This window comes from Lycium ferocissimum, chromosome 8 (assembly GCF_029784015.1).
Source record: "Lycium ferocissimum isolate CSIRO_LF1 chromosome 8, AGI_CSIRO_Lferr_CH_V1, whole genome shotgun sequence".
In the NCBI taxonomy this organism is placed as follows: Eukaryota; Viridiplantae; Streptophyta; class Magnoliopsida; order Solanales; family Solanaceae; genus Lycium; species Lycium ferocissimum.
The window spans coordinates 9,714,001-9,729,851 of NC_081349.1; the positions used below are offsets into that span (position 1 = coordinate 9,714,001).

At 36.9% G+C, this 15,851-nt stretch overlaps 1 protein-coding gene across 2 annotated transcripts; it reads right to left on the reverse strand.

The window, feature by feature from the left end:
• Nucleotides 1–8,333: 8,333 nt before the first annotated feature.
• On the reverse strand, nucleotides 8,334–10,732 carry LOC132067192 (GDSL esterase/lipase At3g26430-like). Of its 2 annotated transcripts, XM_059460346.1 has the most exons (5): nucleotides 10,232–10,730; nucleotides 9,428–9,637; nucleotides 9,168–9,337; nucleotides 8,775–9,045; nucleotides 8,334–8,600 (listed from the first exon to the last, which is right to left on the reverse strand). In XM_059460346.1, the coding sequence occupies exons 1-5, from the start codon at nucleotides 10,458–10,460 to the stop codon at nucleotides 8,335–8,337; spliced, it is 1,146 nt and encodes a 381-aa protein (XP_059316329.1). In that variant the 5' UTR covers nucleotides 10,461–10,730; the 3' UTR covers nucleotide 8,334. The 2 variants fall into 2 exon arrangements, with proteins under 2 accessions (XP_059316329.1, XP_059316328.1); XM_059460345.1 differs by having other exon boundaries at nucleotides 9,168–9,637; nucleotides 10,232–10,732.
• Between the last annotated feature and the right edge of the window lie 5,119 nt (nucleotides 10,733–15,851).

Sequence of the window (15,851 nt, forward strand, 5' to 3'; positions counted from 1 at the left end):
TAGTAGAAAAGATTGGGAGCCAACATATATGGTGTAGGAATCTCTTAATTAATGGTGTGAGGCCTTTTGGGGGAAACAAAGACGGGCTTGGCAAAAAAGGGACAATATCACACCATGTTAAGAGTATCAGCGGACTGGTTGAGCCTAACAACTGGTATCAAAACCCAAGTTTAGTGGGACGAGTATGGCGATGGCAGAGCCACTACTAAAAAAATGGGAAAACTGACGAATTCCGTCTATTTTTTCAATCATTTTTTAAAATATTTTTCTTTAAAAGAAAATCTACATACTTTCGTTGATTATTTTTTGTGCAAGAATGCGTGAAAATTTTAATTATGTTTTATATTTTTTTTAAAATAAACCGACGGACTCTGTCGAATTTTCATATTTAATGCGAAAACCGATGGACTCCGTCAGTTCTTAGAGCGCGAAACTGCAGTTTCAGAGCATAAATTAAAACAATGGAAGTATTTGATCAAAGAGCATGAGTGGTCTAATGATGAAGTTGTTCAATGGCAGGGTACATACTTGAGTTCGTTTCCAAGTTGCTACATTTCATTATTTTATTTTCACAAAAAAAAAAAAAAAAAAAAAAAAAAAAAAAAACACCAACATACTCCATCGTTTTTCTAAATTTAATTTAATTTTACATAACTGACGGATTCCGTCAGTTTTGTAAAAACGACGGGACCTAAATCAACGACCCATAGTCCGTCGGCTTTTGACCAGTTTTCATTGAAAAACCGATGCAATCTGTCGATTTTGGCTCTCGATTTCTAGCAGTTTTTTTTAGTAGTGACAGATGGTGCGCGCTCAGTTTGGTTGCCATTACAAGCTTGGTGATGCGCACACAAGAAGAAGTTAGTTGTGGGCTTTGATTGACATAATATCTTAATGATGTGGATGACACATAGCGAATCTTGAAAATTGACTCGTGGATCATGGTGATGACCCATATGGAACTTAGCTCGAGGGAGAGATTTTTGGGTGTGCGAACAAAGTCACACAGCGGTAGCTGACAAGACTGGGAGACAACATATAAGGTGTAGGAATCTCTTAATGGCGTGATGCCTTTTGGGAAAAACAGTGATTTCACTTAAGGAGGAGCTCTTGTACAACCTTAATAGGTTTGGAATTTTATAACTTTTATACCCACAGGTCGCACGAACTATTTGTCTATTTGAGTTACGTGTGTTATTGAGATGATAATGGTTTGGATCTAGCCCACCATGAGCAAAGTGGGAGATGTTGAATATTTGTTAGAACTAGGATATTGTACAGTGTGTTGATTATGTTGTACACATGGAAGTAGTTAATGAATTAAGTGTAATGATTAGTTTGTTAGGGAAGTTAGTTAGTTGAGAGCACTAGACTAGTTAGTTAGTTACGGTTCGTATAAGTATCTCATTAGATACTCATTGTGATACTTCTTCTTTCTACAGAAATGAGAAAATTCTCTCTCTACAATTGATTCTTCATCAATGAATTAGATTTTAACATGGTATTAGAGCAAGGTTCTCAATCAAATTGAACCGAACTCAGTTTATTTTTCCTTTGTTCATCATCGCTGTTTTGATTTCATTAATATTTTTTTTCTCACTCAATTTGCAGAAATTGCAATTTTCTCCTTCAAAACACGAGTCTGCATTCATCAATTCTGCAATTCTTCAATTTTGAGTTCAATTCCTTGATTTTGATTTCAATATCACTCCTAATTGAGTTTCGGTAAAAATTCTATTTCAGTCGAAATTTGTGTTTTGACTCTATTTTTGATTCTAGCCAAGGTGGTTTGAAACCCTAAAATGGCGATTGAAGAAACTAACAATTCTAGCAGTTCTACAACAATTGATAGCAGCGATATACTCTATGTTCATCCATCTGATACACCAGGGATTTCTTTGGTTCGTCAATTACTAATTGGAACAAAGAACTACTCAGAATGGAGTAGGTCTGTGAAAATGTCACTCCTCGTCAAGAACAAAATTGGGTTCATTGATGGCACATGCACTGGAGGAAAGTATGAAGGAAATGAATACAAACTGCATCAGTAGGATCGTTACAACGCGATTGTACAGTCGTGGATTATGGCATCAGTTGCGAAGGAACTACGAAGAGGTATTGTATATTCCAATAGTGCACAAAGTGTTTGGAAAGCCTTCAAAGAGCGTTTTGACAAGGTAAATGCCACAAGAATCTATCACATGAATAAAGAAATTGCATGTTTCACTCAAGGCACTCTAAGTGTATCCATATACTTTTCTATTTTGAATGACTTGTGGGATGAATTTGAGGCAGTTATACCACTTCCTGGTTGTGAGTGTCCAAAATCTAAGACATTTATGGATTATTTGAACTTACAAAAGACTATGAAGTTTCTCATGGGACTTAATGATACATATTCCCCTTAAAAGAGTCAAATCCTTATAATGGATCCTACACCTAGTCTAAATCAAGTATATTCCATGATAGTTCATGAGGAGAGCCAACGTATGAAAGGAAGATTTGTAGTTCAATCTGGAACACTTGGAAATGCACTTGCAAAAGGAGAAAGCAGTGCAAATGCATCAAACTATAAGGGAGATCCTAATGCAGAATTGTACTGTACACACTGCAAAAGGACAGGACATGTGCAGAATTTTTGTTATAAACTCATTGGATACCCGGATGACTATAAGGGTGCAAACAAAAAAACTGAATACAGCAGTGGATACAATAATGCTGGTGGATATGGGAGTGGTTTCAGCAGTGGAAATAACAGTGGAAATAACTTTCCTGGTGGTCGAGGAGGTGGATACAGGGCTAATGACAATCGTGGTGGTCCTAGGAATCATGGCAATCATGGTGGTAACAGAAATAATGGTGGTGGTAGAGGTTATGTCAACAGAAACAATGGAGGCTATAGGAACAACAATGCTAGGCCCTCAGCTCACAATGCTAATAATGTGGAACAAGAACAAGGTCCACTAGCACTTCCTCAGCAATTCATGCAAATGTATTTCACTCCTGATCAATACCAGCACATTTTACACTTGATTGAGAAGGACAAAGAACCAACAGATATGGCCAACATAACAAGTAAACCATCTAAAACTCTACATGACTGGATTGTTGATTCAGGTGCTACTAATCACATGACATCATGCTTGAACTTACTATCTGATCATGTTCCCCTCAGTTGTCCTAAACCTGTTTACTTACCAAATGGTGCTAAAACCAATATTACTCATATAGGTTCTTATCCTCTGTCCCAATCACAATCTCGTAGCAATGTTCTTTATATACCTGATTTCAAAGTTAACCTGCTTTCAGTTTCCAAATTCACCAGAGAACATAAGTGCTTTGTTTCCTTTTATCCTTATTTTTGCTTGTTCCAGAATCTCTTCAGTGGTATGGTGAAGGGGATTGGTAGACTGAAGGGAGGTCTGTATATCTTCAATCTTTCTACACCAATTGCTGGTTCCCCTACTCATTGCTTACATTCAAGTTCCCAGTCCATTCTACCAGTCTTGCATCCCAATATTACTACTACTACTGCTACTCAGTCACCAACATCAAGTTCTTCTCTATGGCACAGCAGGCTTGGACATGCTCCTTACTCAGTGCTGCTGAAAATCCCTGCATTAAAACAATTCATCAATAAGAATAAAACTTGTACTTGTCATATCTGTTCTCTAGCAAAACAAAATAGGTTACCATTTCCTACCAGTACTACTTTGTTTGTCAAACCTTTTGATCTTATCCACATGGATGTATGGGGTCCATATAGAGTCTGTACATATAATGGATTTAGATATTTCCTTACCTTAGTGGATGATTGTACCAGACTCACTTGGACAATTCTATTAAGATTGAAAAGTGATGGTTTTGTTGTACTTAGCAATTTTATTCAAATGATTCACACTCAGTTTACAGCATCTATCAAACAATTCAGGTTTGATAATGGCCTTAATTTTTCAACCAACATTGTTCTGCCTTGTTCTAATCTAAAGGCATCATTCACCAAAGCAGTTGTGTGCACACACCTCAACAAAATGGTTTAGTTGAACGCAAACGTAGACATCTCCTTGAAGTTTCCAGGGCACTAAGATTTCAAGCCCACATTCCTTTGAAATATTAGGGAGACTGCATTCTAGTAGCCATCTACTTAATTAATAGACTACCTTCTCAAGTTTTATCAGGAAAAACTCCCTATGAGTGTTTTCATGGTCATTCCCCTAATCTTAGTCACATCAAAATTTTAGGCTGCCTTTGCTATGCAACCAAACCAAATTACTCAGATAAACTGTCTGCAAAATCAGTTCCTGCTGTGTTCATGGGCTACTCTTCCACTCAGAAGGGCTATAGGTTGCTTAACTTGGAATCACACACTTTTTTTATTAGTAGGGATGTTGTTTTTATGGAACACATCTTTCCTTTTCAGCATCCTAAATCCACCTTTCTCCAACATCTTTCCTCTACTTCACCACCTTCCTTTACTCCTTTAGTCTCAGACCCTTCTTCTCCTATCCCACCTCCCATTCTTCCTGCTTCTCCTATTTCTCCTCCTCTCATTGCCTTACCACCCTCACCTACTCCGCCACTTGACTCTTAACTCTGAGATTGATTCCACTGTCTCTACCTCTGATGTTGAGCACACTACTTCTAACTCTGATGGTACTCAACCTCATTATCAGGCATCTGATCCTCATCCTGCTTTACCATCCTCCCTGGACCTTACTCCTAACCCCATTCCTCTAAGAAAGTCCTCTAGACCACTTAGACCATCTATTTGGTTAACTGATTATGTTCATCCACCTTTACCCTCCTCCACTGCCTCATCTTCTTTATATCTTATAGATAAATATGTTTCTTACTCTCATCTTTCCAAGCCTTTTCAATCCTTCTTATCTGCCTACTCTGTTCATTTTGAACCTTCCACTTACTCTTAAGCTATTCAAGATCAGAGATGGGTTCAGGCCATGAAGCTTGAAATTGAAGCACTTGAATCCAACCATACATGGAAAGTAGTAGATCTGCCTATTGGTAAGACCCCAATTGGTTGTAAGTGGGTGTTTAAAATCAAATATAATGCTGACGGCACCATCAAAAGGTACAAAGCTAGATTAGTTGCCAAAGGTTACACCCAACAAGAGGGGTTGGATTTTTATGATACTTTCTCCCCTATTGCCAAAATGGTGACGGTTAGGACCATTCTTTCCTTAGCTGCTTTGCATTCTTGGCCTATTTTCCAAATGGATGTGCATAATGCATTTTTACATGGTGATCTCACTGAGGAGGTGTACATGGTTCTTCCTCAAGGATTTGCCAGTCCAAGGGGGAGTTCTAAGGGTTCCACTAAAGTCTGTAGACTGCTCAAATCCTTGTATGGATTGAAGCAGGCAAGCAGACAATGGAATCTCAAGTTGACAGAATCATGGTTGAAATCTGGCTTCATTCAAAGCAAACATGATTATTCCCTATTCACTAAGTCTGTTGGACCAAATAGTTTTGTCATTCTACTTGTGTATGTAGATGATCTGTTATTGACAGGAAATGATCTTGGAGAAATCCACAAAGCTAAACATGAACTTCAGCAGAGTTTCAAAGTGAAGGATTTAAGATAGCTTAGGTACTTCTTGGGCATAGAGTTTTCAAGATCCAAAGAAGGCATTTTGATGTCACAAAGAAAATATGCCCTCAGTCTTGTTTTAGAATTAGGACTGTCAGGTTCCAAGCCAAAGGATGCACCTCTTGAGAAACATGTGAAACTGACAAGTAAGGGATATGATGACAGCAGAGAACAACATATTAAGATGACAAATAAGGAGCCTGATGGGTGTAACAAAAACAATGATACAGATCAACCATTGGAGGACAAATTGTTGGAAGACAGGGGGAGTGATCAGAAGTCGATAGGGAAATTACTATATCTCACAATGACAAGACCTGATATTTCTTATTCAGTGCAATGCTTGAGCCAGTTCATGTCTGCTCCCAAATAGTCTCATTATGATGCAGCATTACACATAGTGAAGTACATAAAGAAGCAACCTGGTTTAGGTTTGTTGATGTCAAGTGTTGGAACAACCAAAGTCACTGCTTATTGTGACTCGGATTGGGCCTCATGTCCAATGACAAGGAGATCGAATGGGTAGATCTTTGTGTCAAGATAGGCTCATCCACTTGTTTCTTGGAAATCAAGAAGCAAAGCACGATGTCTATACAAAGCTCGAGTAGGAATGAGTACGATCAATGGCATACACAGTCTCAGAGTTGGTATGGATTGTAGGATTACTGAAGGAATTGAGAATAGAAACACAGTTGCCAATGAAGCTATTTTGTGACAACAAAGCAGCCTTACAAATAGCAGCGAATCCAATGTACCATGAGAGAACAAAGCACATTGAAATTGACTGCCACTTTGTAAGAGACAAGCTACAGAAAGGTTTGATCAAGACTGAGCATGTGAGCAGCAAGGAACATTTAGCAGATGTCTTTACCAAGGGCCTTGGGCACAGGCAACATGAGTACTTGATTTCCAAGTTGGGAATGAAAAACATTTTTCATTCTCAACTTGAGGGGGAGTGTTAGAACTAGGATATTGTACAGTGTGTTGATTATGTTGTACACATGGAAGTAGTTAACGAATTAAGTGTAATGATTAGTTTGTTAGGGAAGTTAGTTAGTTGAGAGCACTAGACTAGTTAGTTAGTTACAGCTGTATAAGTATCTCATTAGATACTCATTGTGATACTTCTTCTTTCTATAGAAATGAGAAAATTCTCTCTCTACTATTGATTCTTCATCAATGAATTAGATTTTAACAATATTAGGTTTGGGTCATGGGTTGCTGCATGTTGGCTGACCCGACCGTATTAGGAAGAGACAAGATTTAAGGAACCTTTCAAGAGAAGTTCATGCACGTTTATTTGATATGGAATCAGTTTTCTTCCTAAACCGCTAACATGCAACATTGTCTTCTCCAAAAGAGTAACAACGTGAGAACTTTCTTGTTCTCTTACTCTTTCACAAAGTTTTTTATTTGTGACTTCACACAACTAATAAGGCTTTTTTTTTGTTGTACAAAAAAGTGGACACAAAGGTGTAAGATTTGTGTCAACTTTTGTATGAGATACATAATAAAGTTTTCCGTGGCTTTTGTATTATATTACAGCTTTGATTGAGGTATAGGAGATTTAAATTTCAAACTTAGGGCCTCTATGCAATTTTTTTTTTTATGTAGAAGTGGAACAGATGCAGCCTTAAGAAGAGATCATGGAGCTGGAAGCGCAGATGAAAGGAAGAGAATGATAATGTACATGTTGTCATATGCTTAGGATATTTGGATTAAAGGGAGAATATATTGATGGTCATAGTTGCTTGCGGTGGGTAGTTAGTAGTTTGGATGATATTGCAGTGTTACCTTTTCGAGTCTAGACCCGAGGGACTTTTTATTTTATTTTTATTTTTTAAAGAGGTGATTTCGAGAATCAATAACGGAAAAGTCGTAGCCTTGGTGACTCACAACCTCCCTGTCACCCATATAAATGAAATGGGATGTATCAAAGCAATAAGCTTTTTGACTGATTGAGGGCATTTAATATGAATGGTTGTAGGTAGATTTGATTGCTCATATCTTAGATTAGCCTTGTAGATGTTTCTCGGGAAATGTCCAGGATAGAAAAAAATTAGCTCATTCTTTGATTCTTTGTAGAGTAACTAGACAGGAATAAAATGACAGTTAGTTCCTGATGTGATTTGACCAGACTGATAATTATGTAGGAATATAAATTCCTTGAGAAAACTAGCCAGTTTGCAACTATTTAAGGAGCTTTAGTTATTCAAATGCAGTTACAATTTGAATCAAGAGTTTGTTCATCTGCTATTTGTGACAATGAAATTGCACATTAATACTGGTTAATTTGTTCAAATAAGACTCTCACCAGCTCAATAGCGATGTCATGCTTCACGTTACCATCTTTATACCTCCTTATTATGTCCTCTAAAACTAGAGACTTAACAAAAGTGCTATTCAAAATAAAACAGGAAAAAAAAAAAAAAAAACATGACGCTGGAGCAGTCTCAAGGATGCTTGTCGTATGACCATCATATGGAAATTCCTATTTGAATTGAATCATCAGAGTATTGAAAGCAAAAATAGGGTGCAAAGTTGACCATTAGAAGCCTCAAACCTTTCCTCAAAGATTTATGAATTAATAAGCTTTTATTTCAGTCAAATGGCACTCATGAAACTGTATGTACCTTGCAGGTAAAGTTGTTGGAAACAGGAAATTATTCATCCTATAAAAATCAAATAGGAAGGAAACATAAGACAGTATGTGAAAGAGTAAAAATTCAATGGTTAACTCTGTTGCAAGCCAAACTCAAAGGGATTGGAGGGTCTGAGAACGAGCCGTTAACAATTTGATCAAATATCCACTTATTGGCTGCTTCAGTGAAGTGAGTTCCATCCCAACTAACTCGAACTGATGGATCTTTGCAAGACTGGGCGATCACGACCTCCTTTCCATTCACCACTTTCTTACTCCCACATTTGATGAATCTGTTGTAGTTGTACTTTCCACCATGACCACAACAAGCTAGGAATGGGTTCTCAAATCCTGTCATTTCATGAAGAACCTTTAATATGCATTTCTAGTTAGATAACCGCAACTTAATTAAATTTTGATCTAGGAAGAACTACTGCAAGTCTTTTATCTACATAAGACTTCAAAATGTAGAAGTTAATGCCATGAAAAAGATCAATATGAATTCAAGTTAGATCATAAGATTACCTAGCTTCTTTGCATGACCGATGAGCGAGTATTTAACGAAGTAGACATCAACATAAGTTATTGCAGCTAAAGGAAGTTCTTTTCTTAGCTGAGCAACTGTTTCCTTTAACTGAAGGTTGAAATACTTTGCCACTTCATTGAAGGGATTAGCACAGCCATACTTATCGATTTGTGCTGCTGTGATAAAAAAACGGTCCATTACATATGGCAAGCAACCTACTGGTCCAGTGTTGTGAATCCAAAATGATCTTCCACCTTTTGCATATATTTTCTGCAAAATTTTTTGGCAAATGAATTAAACTAGTAGAGAAAATAAGTAAATAACTAATGTAGATTGGTAAAGCAAATGAGCTTGAGAATTAAATTGTTATAGTTTGGTTTACTTTTACTGACCTTTACAACATTGGATAACTGAGAGAGTAAATCAGGAACATAAGCCTTTACTTGCTCAGTGGACATATTAAGCTTGTAACCAGCAGTGAGATCATTTTGGCCTATATCAAAGGTGTACAATGCTTGAGAAAAATCTTCCTCCTTTGGCAACAATTGACCAAAGATATTTCCTGTGCAGAAAAACAAAACCTTTAGCCTGTGACAAGATAGAGCCATATTAATGTACACTCTGCTACTGCTTTGCTCACTAAAATGAGTACCTTTCTGGCGAATTATCTGGGATCTGGAATGAAAATCTGAGAACTGAACACCCTGTACATCCAATGAAATTGGACTATATCCACTCTGAGCCATGGTTGTGTTTTGAGGTCTAATTGTTGATCCAGCTGTGGCAAAATTAGCCCCATGGCTGAAGTTGGAACCAATCGAATCAAGAAACGCGCTAAGATAAGGCAAATCTAAGGCTTCAGCTGGCAATTCAAAAATTAGGAACACAAAAAAAAAAAAAAAAAAAGATCAGAAGCTGAACAAACATGTCATAACAAGAAAAGAAAAACTTGTCCTTTGTCTGAAGGTAGTGTTTGGTTATCAGAAAATATTTTTCCGGGAGAACATTTCCCATCAAAAGGAAAAAATGACTCCCTCTCTTATTTTTGAGCGAAAGCCATTTTCCTTCTCAATTATCTCAACTTTTAACTTCATAACACTGCTTTAACCAATATTTAGACATCATTAGCAACCGTTAATATTCAAAAATTTCATCAAGACACTCTCTGGTTTACTAATATTATTATCAATATTTACAAACATTTTCCATTTCTAACCACACATTGAAAAATATTTTTCAGAAAATAAGTCATTTTGCAGAAACCATTTTTCCAAAAATCACTTCCGCTGTACCACACACTCCCAAAGTCTCTAAGACTAAGTAATTTCTTGCAGCTGATTCCAGATAGGGGCGGAGTCATAGACCAAGGTACGGGTTTGACCGAACGCTTGCAGTAACATTAGTCTGAACTCTGTATTTATTTTAAGAAATTCATTTAATATGTAAAAATTATTACCGAAGAAATCAATGACAAGACGTCCATCGGAGAAGCGACCAGCAGGGGCATGAAAAAAGGTTTCACCATGTGGATAAGGAGCTTGTCCGAATGCTGCTGAAAGACCACCTGTATCTGAATTTGAGTCACCAAAATTGAAAATGGCTGGAAAATTGCAACTGCTAAGACATAGTACTTGGGTTGGCACTGAACACAATAATAGTATCAAGATCTCTGTGAATTTTACCATCTCAACTTTTACTTGAACAAATATTCTGTTACAAACTGATAGATGCCAAACACATAAAAGGGTATTGGCTAAAACGTTGGTCCTTCCATTTTTCAAGACTCTGACTACAATTTGTAGTCATTAACTCATTATTAGTCAATGGATTGCCTATACAATACTTTGTTCGTCAGTCATTTTTTATTGCTGATAGACTATATTGATTTGATCGATTCTATTGCGTAATTTAAGGAGGTAGTTAATTGCTTTTGTAATTCAAGAACGTGGGATTCGACCTGTACTAACCTAGTTACCCATTTTAATTGACCAAATGGTCCTCAAATTATGCAATCAATTTTGACCCGTAAGCTACTAACATGTCTTGCCGGTTGGATGGATAATATATTCATTTAATAGTTTAACTTAGATCAATTCTTCCACATGTTAAGCAGTTAAGGTCAATTTGCGTAAAAAAAGATTTATCTATATCAATCCATAAGAGAAATTCATCAAAAAATGAAAGGAAAAAAAGGACAAACAACATGGTATTGAATGTACGGGTGCAGCTTTACTTCATTATATAGAATCATTTTTTAGCGACTCAATTTTATTATAGTTAAAAACAACAAAATATTTCAAAGACTAAAAGCAAGCAAACAAACTATTTTCGCCTGTTGTCCTTTTTTGTGTAAATGATCTTCTTTTAACTTAGGCACCTTTTATACCAAGGTCTAAAATCTCTTTTAAGCAAACTTGTGCGAAAACGTTTAAATCATGGTCTAAAGTTTTGTAAGTTATTACGAATGGTAAGCGATAATCTAATATTTTGTCCATAAAACGGAGTGACATATGAGGAAACAATAAAGTAAGTCTAACGTTGTTCGAAAGAGAAATTTATTAAGAACTATATTTGCACAACTTTAAAAAATAGGAACAAAAGCTAACTAATCACCTAAGAAAAAACCTAAAAATGGACCTTTGCATAACTCCTCCGAATCAGTTTTAATCCAGGTGAAATTCTGACTTGAAAATGAAATAGAGGCTGAGAACTAAAATTAAATATATCTCGCACTTTGGCAATCATTTGACAACTTCCCCAATTTATTTTTACCTGTTGTTTACTTCTCTTCGTTTTCTTTCTATATTATTTGTTGTTGCTACTATTCTCTTCTCCTTTATTCTTAGCATGACTTCTTTGCTACTGTATTTCCTTTCCATAGTTGTCTTTGATATGATTTACTTGAGCCGAGGGTCTATCGGAAAAAACCTCCCTTCCTTCACAAAGGTAGGGGTAAGGTTGCGTACACACCACCTTCCGCAGACCCCACTTGTGGGGATTACACTGGGTATGTTGTTGCGGAGACATAACAAAATGCACAATCAACTCGATAAAGAAAGCTTCTCAAGCTGGGGAAATTTAATAGAAATACAAAATGTAGAAAATTATCTTTACTTAGAAATAAGTTTAATCAAAAATAGAAAAGCAAGCAGAATTTCGTACGGTAAGGACTGGCTTAAATTCATGATCCAAAGCATTACAACGAGCAATAAAAGACCTAAACACAAGCCTTCTTAAGCTAATGAAATTAACATGTAATATAGAAATGTTCATTCGATAAAGTAACTAACAAAATGTATAATACTACGTATCTCTGAACTACTGAATAAAGCATTAATCAAAGAGTTAATGGTCAAAAACACACTTGAACTGTCATTTTTTCGGGAGTTTCACATCTCAACTATTAGTTGTTCTCTTTTTCTATCTGAACTAGCATCATCTATGTATTAAAACGCATGTAGAAGTTGATTAGGCCAATAATTAGATGTTCCCTTTTCCTATCTAAACTATCACATCTACTCAACTAGGTCTGTTTTAATCTGTGTTGGTCGGACTCTTCGAGAGTATCGTCGGGTGCATGTCGGATACTCTAAAAGTTAGTGCATTTTTGAAGAGTCCAAGCAACATAGGTTTAAATACATATATGGTGATAGTTGAAGTAGAAAAATACACAGACGTTGATACTTCAAATAAGAAAAGGGAACAACTGATAGTTGAGGCGTGAAACTCGCAAAAAAGTGATAATTTAAGTGTATTTTTGACCATTATCTTTTAATGAAAGGACAAATAAACAAAAGAAAAAGTTATTCAGGTATAAAATTAGTAATTATTTTAATACAAGATAGAAGGTAAAGTAACTAATACATGAATAATTAAACCCTGCACAAAGTAGTACATAGCTTCCCTCATAATTAATCTACGATTTACTAATACCTGCACAACTCTAACCAGCTACGAAATGATCCCTTACGTATCTCAGAACTACTGAATAAAGCATTAAATCAAAGGAAAGGAAAATCTTACGGAAAGGACAGAGTCAGGATGAACAATACATTGAAATAGTTCCAATTGTTCAACGCAAAGTCTTTGGAAATCAGCACTCGGTATACTAAACCTCTATTCTTCCCTTCGTCCTTTTCAATTCTCTGAACGAACTCCACCGGTGACGTGGAAGCATTACGTATCGCCGCAACAACAGCTGACCTCGACTTAACCATACCTTCATTGTCTCCGTCATCGTCGTCATCGGAGCACGTGCCGCTCACGTGACGAAGAGAAGTAGAGGAGGTAGAGGCGTTGGTAAGAGCGAGTGGTGGTACTCTCGGTGAAGAAGTGTGAACTGCTGCTGCTGCTTTGTAGAAGAGGATGGTAGGAGTAGTGGGGTCGTGGTGATGGGGTGGAGTGGGATTGAATAATGGAGGAAATGCAGAGCGCAGCATTTTTTGTTTATGATGTACGGATTTTCAATACGAATGCTGTGTGTTTGGGATTCTGTCCACGCAGGGAGGAAAATCGTCCAATGCCGTCCTCCTATTGGTCCACGAGGGTCTAATTAGTGTGGGTCCAACTAACTACCACTTCTATTTTTGTTTTTTTCCTTTTTTTTTCTTTTGCTCTTTCAATTTTCTAAAGCGAATACATCTCACTTTTACATTTTTTTTGAAATACAATTTAAACATTATTAGTTATTATTTCTACTATATAGAAGAGCCAAGTGTGGAACGACCAAGGGAAAAATTGATATTTAGCTCAGTTAGTTCAAGGGTACAAGAGTAATTATACATGAATGAATATTAGCAAATATTTCCCTTCCCTTCTAGATCGTTCCCTTTGTCTTTCACTTTCCTCTCATTTCCAGATCAAGAGAGAAGGAGATTGTGTCACGACCCAACCCCGTAGGCCGTGACTAGTGCCCGAGCTGGACACTCGTATACATATCTGTTAGATATAGTTAACCCGAAATTAAACACAATATGGAAGCTTGCAAAGACAAGACGTTATCTCAGAACGTCACATTTATATATGTAGGTAACCTGTCTCCTGAGGAGTCACAACCAATCAAAAGATAACATAGTACACGAGCCGACAAGGCCGCCATAACGTATGGGAACATCCCAAATATATACGCAAGCCGACAAGGCTGCCACTACATATAATATCCCAAAATATATACGCAAGCCAACAAGGCTGCCACTACGTACGGGAACATCCCAAAATAAGTCATATTGACACAGCTGAACAACATCTATATACAACCCACACATATGTCTACAGACCTCTAAGAGTATCAAGTGAAATATGAAGGGACAGGGCCCCGCCGTACCCTTGATTAACCATAAATCTACATCAAAAGATCTGTATCAAAATAGTCTAGGCTCCGGAACAATGGAGCTCTCCAAGACAGCTGAGTAGAAGTCCTAAGTTGGAGGATCACCAAATCGAGTATCTGTACCTGCGGGCATGAAACGCAGCCCCCCGAAGAAAGGGGGTCAGTACGAGATATGTACTGAGTATATAAAGTATGAAATACAATAAAAGAAATCATATCTGAAGTAGAGATTTCAGGAGACAAGTATGATAATCAAAAAATCACTGTACCTGTGCCTTACGAATGAAATCATGCATATTATTATCATATACCATACCCGGCCCATTATGGGACTCGGTGAATAAAGTCGTGTACATGTATACCATACCCCGGCCCATCATGGGACTCGGTGCCATAATCATATCATCGTATCATCGTATCATCATATCATCATATCATCGTATCATCATATCATCATATACCGTACCCGGCCCTCTAGTGAGGGACTCGGTGAACAATGTAGTGAAACTGTGCGTGATAACATACCTGGCCCGGGACTCGGTGAATGATACAATAACAACATGCACGAGTAGAATATCATGAGCAACCATATGCAAACTAAATCATTATCTGAGACTCAATACTAAGTAGAATAAACTAACACTCGAGTATCAAAGACGATAGTCATGTTAAGTACCCTTTGAATGTCACTATGGACTATCAAATAGAGCCTCAGGAATCATAGACACGTATCAAGATAATATGAAATAGCTTATGGAAGTCAAGGACATTAGCCATCGTAGAGTCTCTAAGAATAGGAGCTTATACATACCGACCACTATCCAACGTATAGAAGACTTGAGAGGCAATAGCTCAATTACCTTAAGAGTTCTAACATCAAGAAGTGAATAAGAATCATGAATCACACTCGAAACTTATGAATAGAATTACCCCAAAGCTCATATCATACGTTACTTATATCTAAGACATGCCAAAAGAAAGAAGGGGTAGCCTTTACATACCTTCAACGCTTATCCGTGATACAATACGTATATGCTGCCCGAAGTGTCTCAACCTATATTAAAACGTTAAGAACTATAGTTAAGCTACGGAAAGGTTCAAAACGTATTCCAACGTTAGTAGCTCATTTCTAGAAAATTAGGCGGCATTTCCCTTATATTCAAACCAACTACATAACAACCAAGTCAACATCAACAACCACATGTTCAAGTACTATATCAAGTCTAGCTAAGACAAGATTCGAGAATGTCCCGAGACAGCCCGCACAACATACCAAATCAGCCCACATATTACGACATTCCATAATCTTTAACATAACGACTACGACATATTCAAGTTACTCTTAATAATCTATAGCCACAACACTTCATCGAGTGACCTTATAATAGTCCAACAATTACAACAACACAATACATAGCCTTAACTACCCTTAGTCCTTCAATTCAACAAGAACTTAGTCCTCCAATTCAACAAGAACAACAACACAACCAAACCAGATCGTTCTCAAGACAATACAATTATAACTTTAAATATCAAATTCCTTCACTTTCATCATATAACCAATGACAACAACAACGACAACACTAATTTAAAATTAACCCACCATTATTAGATTAGAACAACCCCAACATGGCCCAAACGGAAACTTAACATTAACATATACAATTCCTTCACTTTTAACACATAATCCATAACATTAATAACAACAACAACAATCGAACCAATTCTAATTTAAGCAACTCCAATT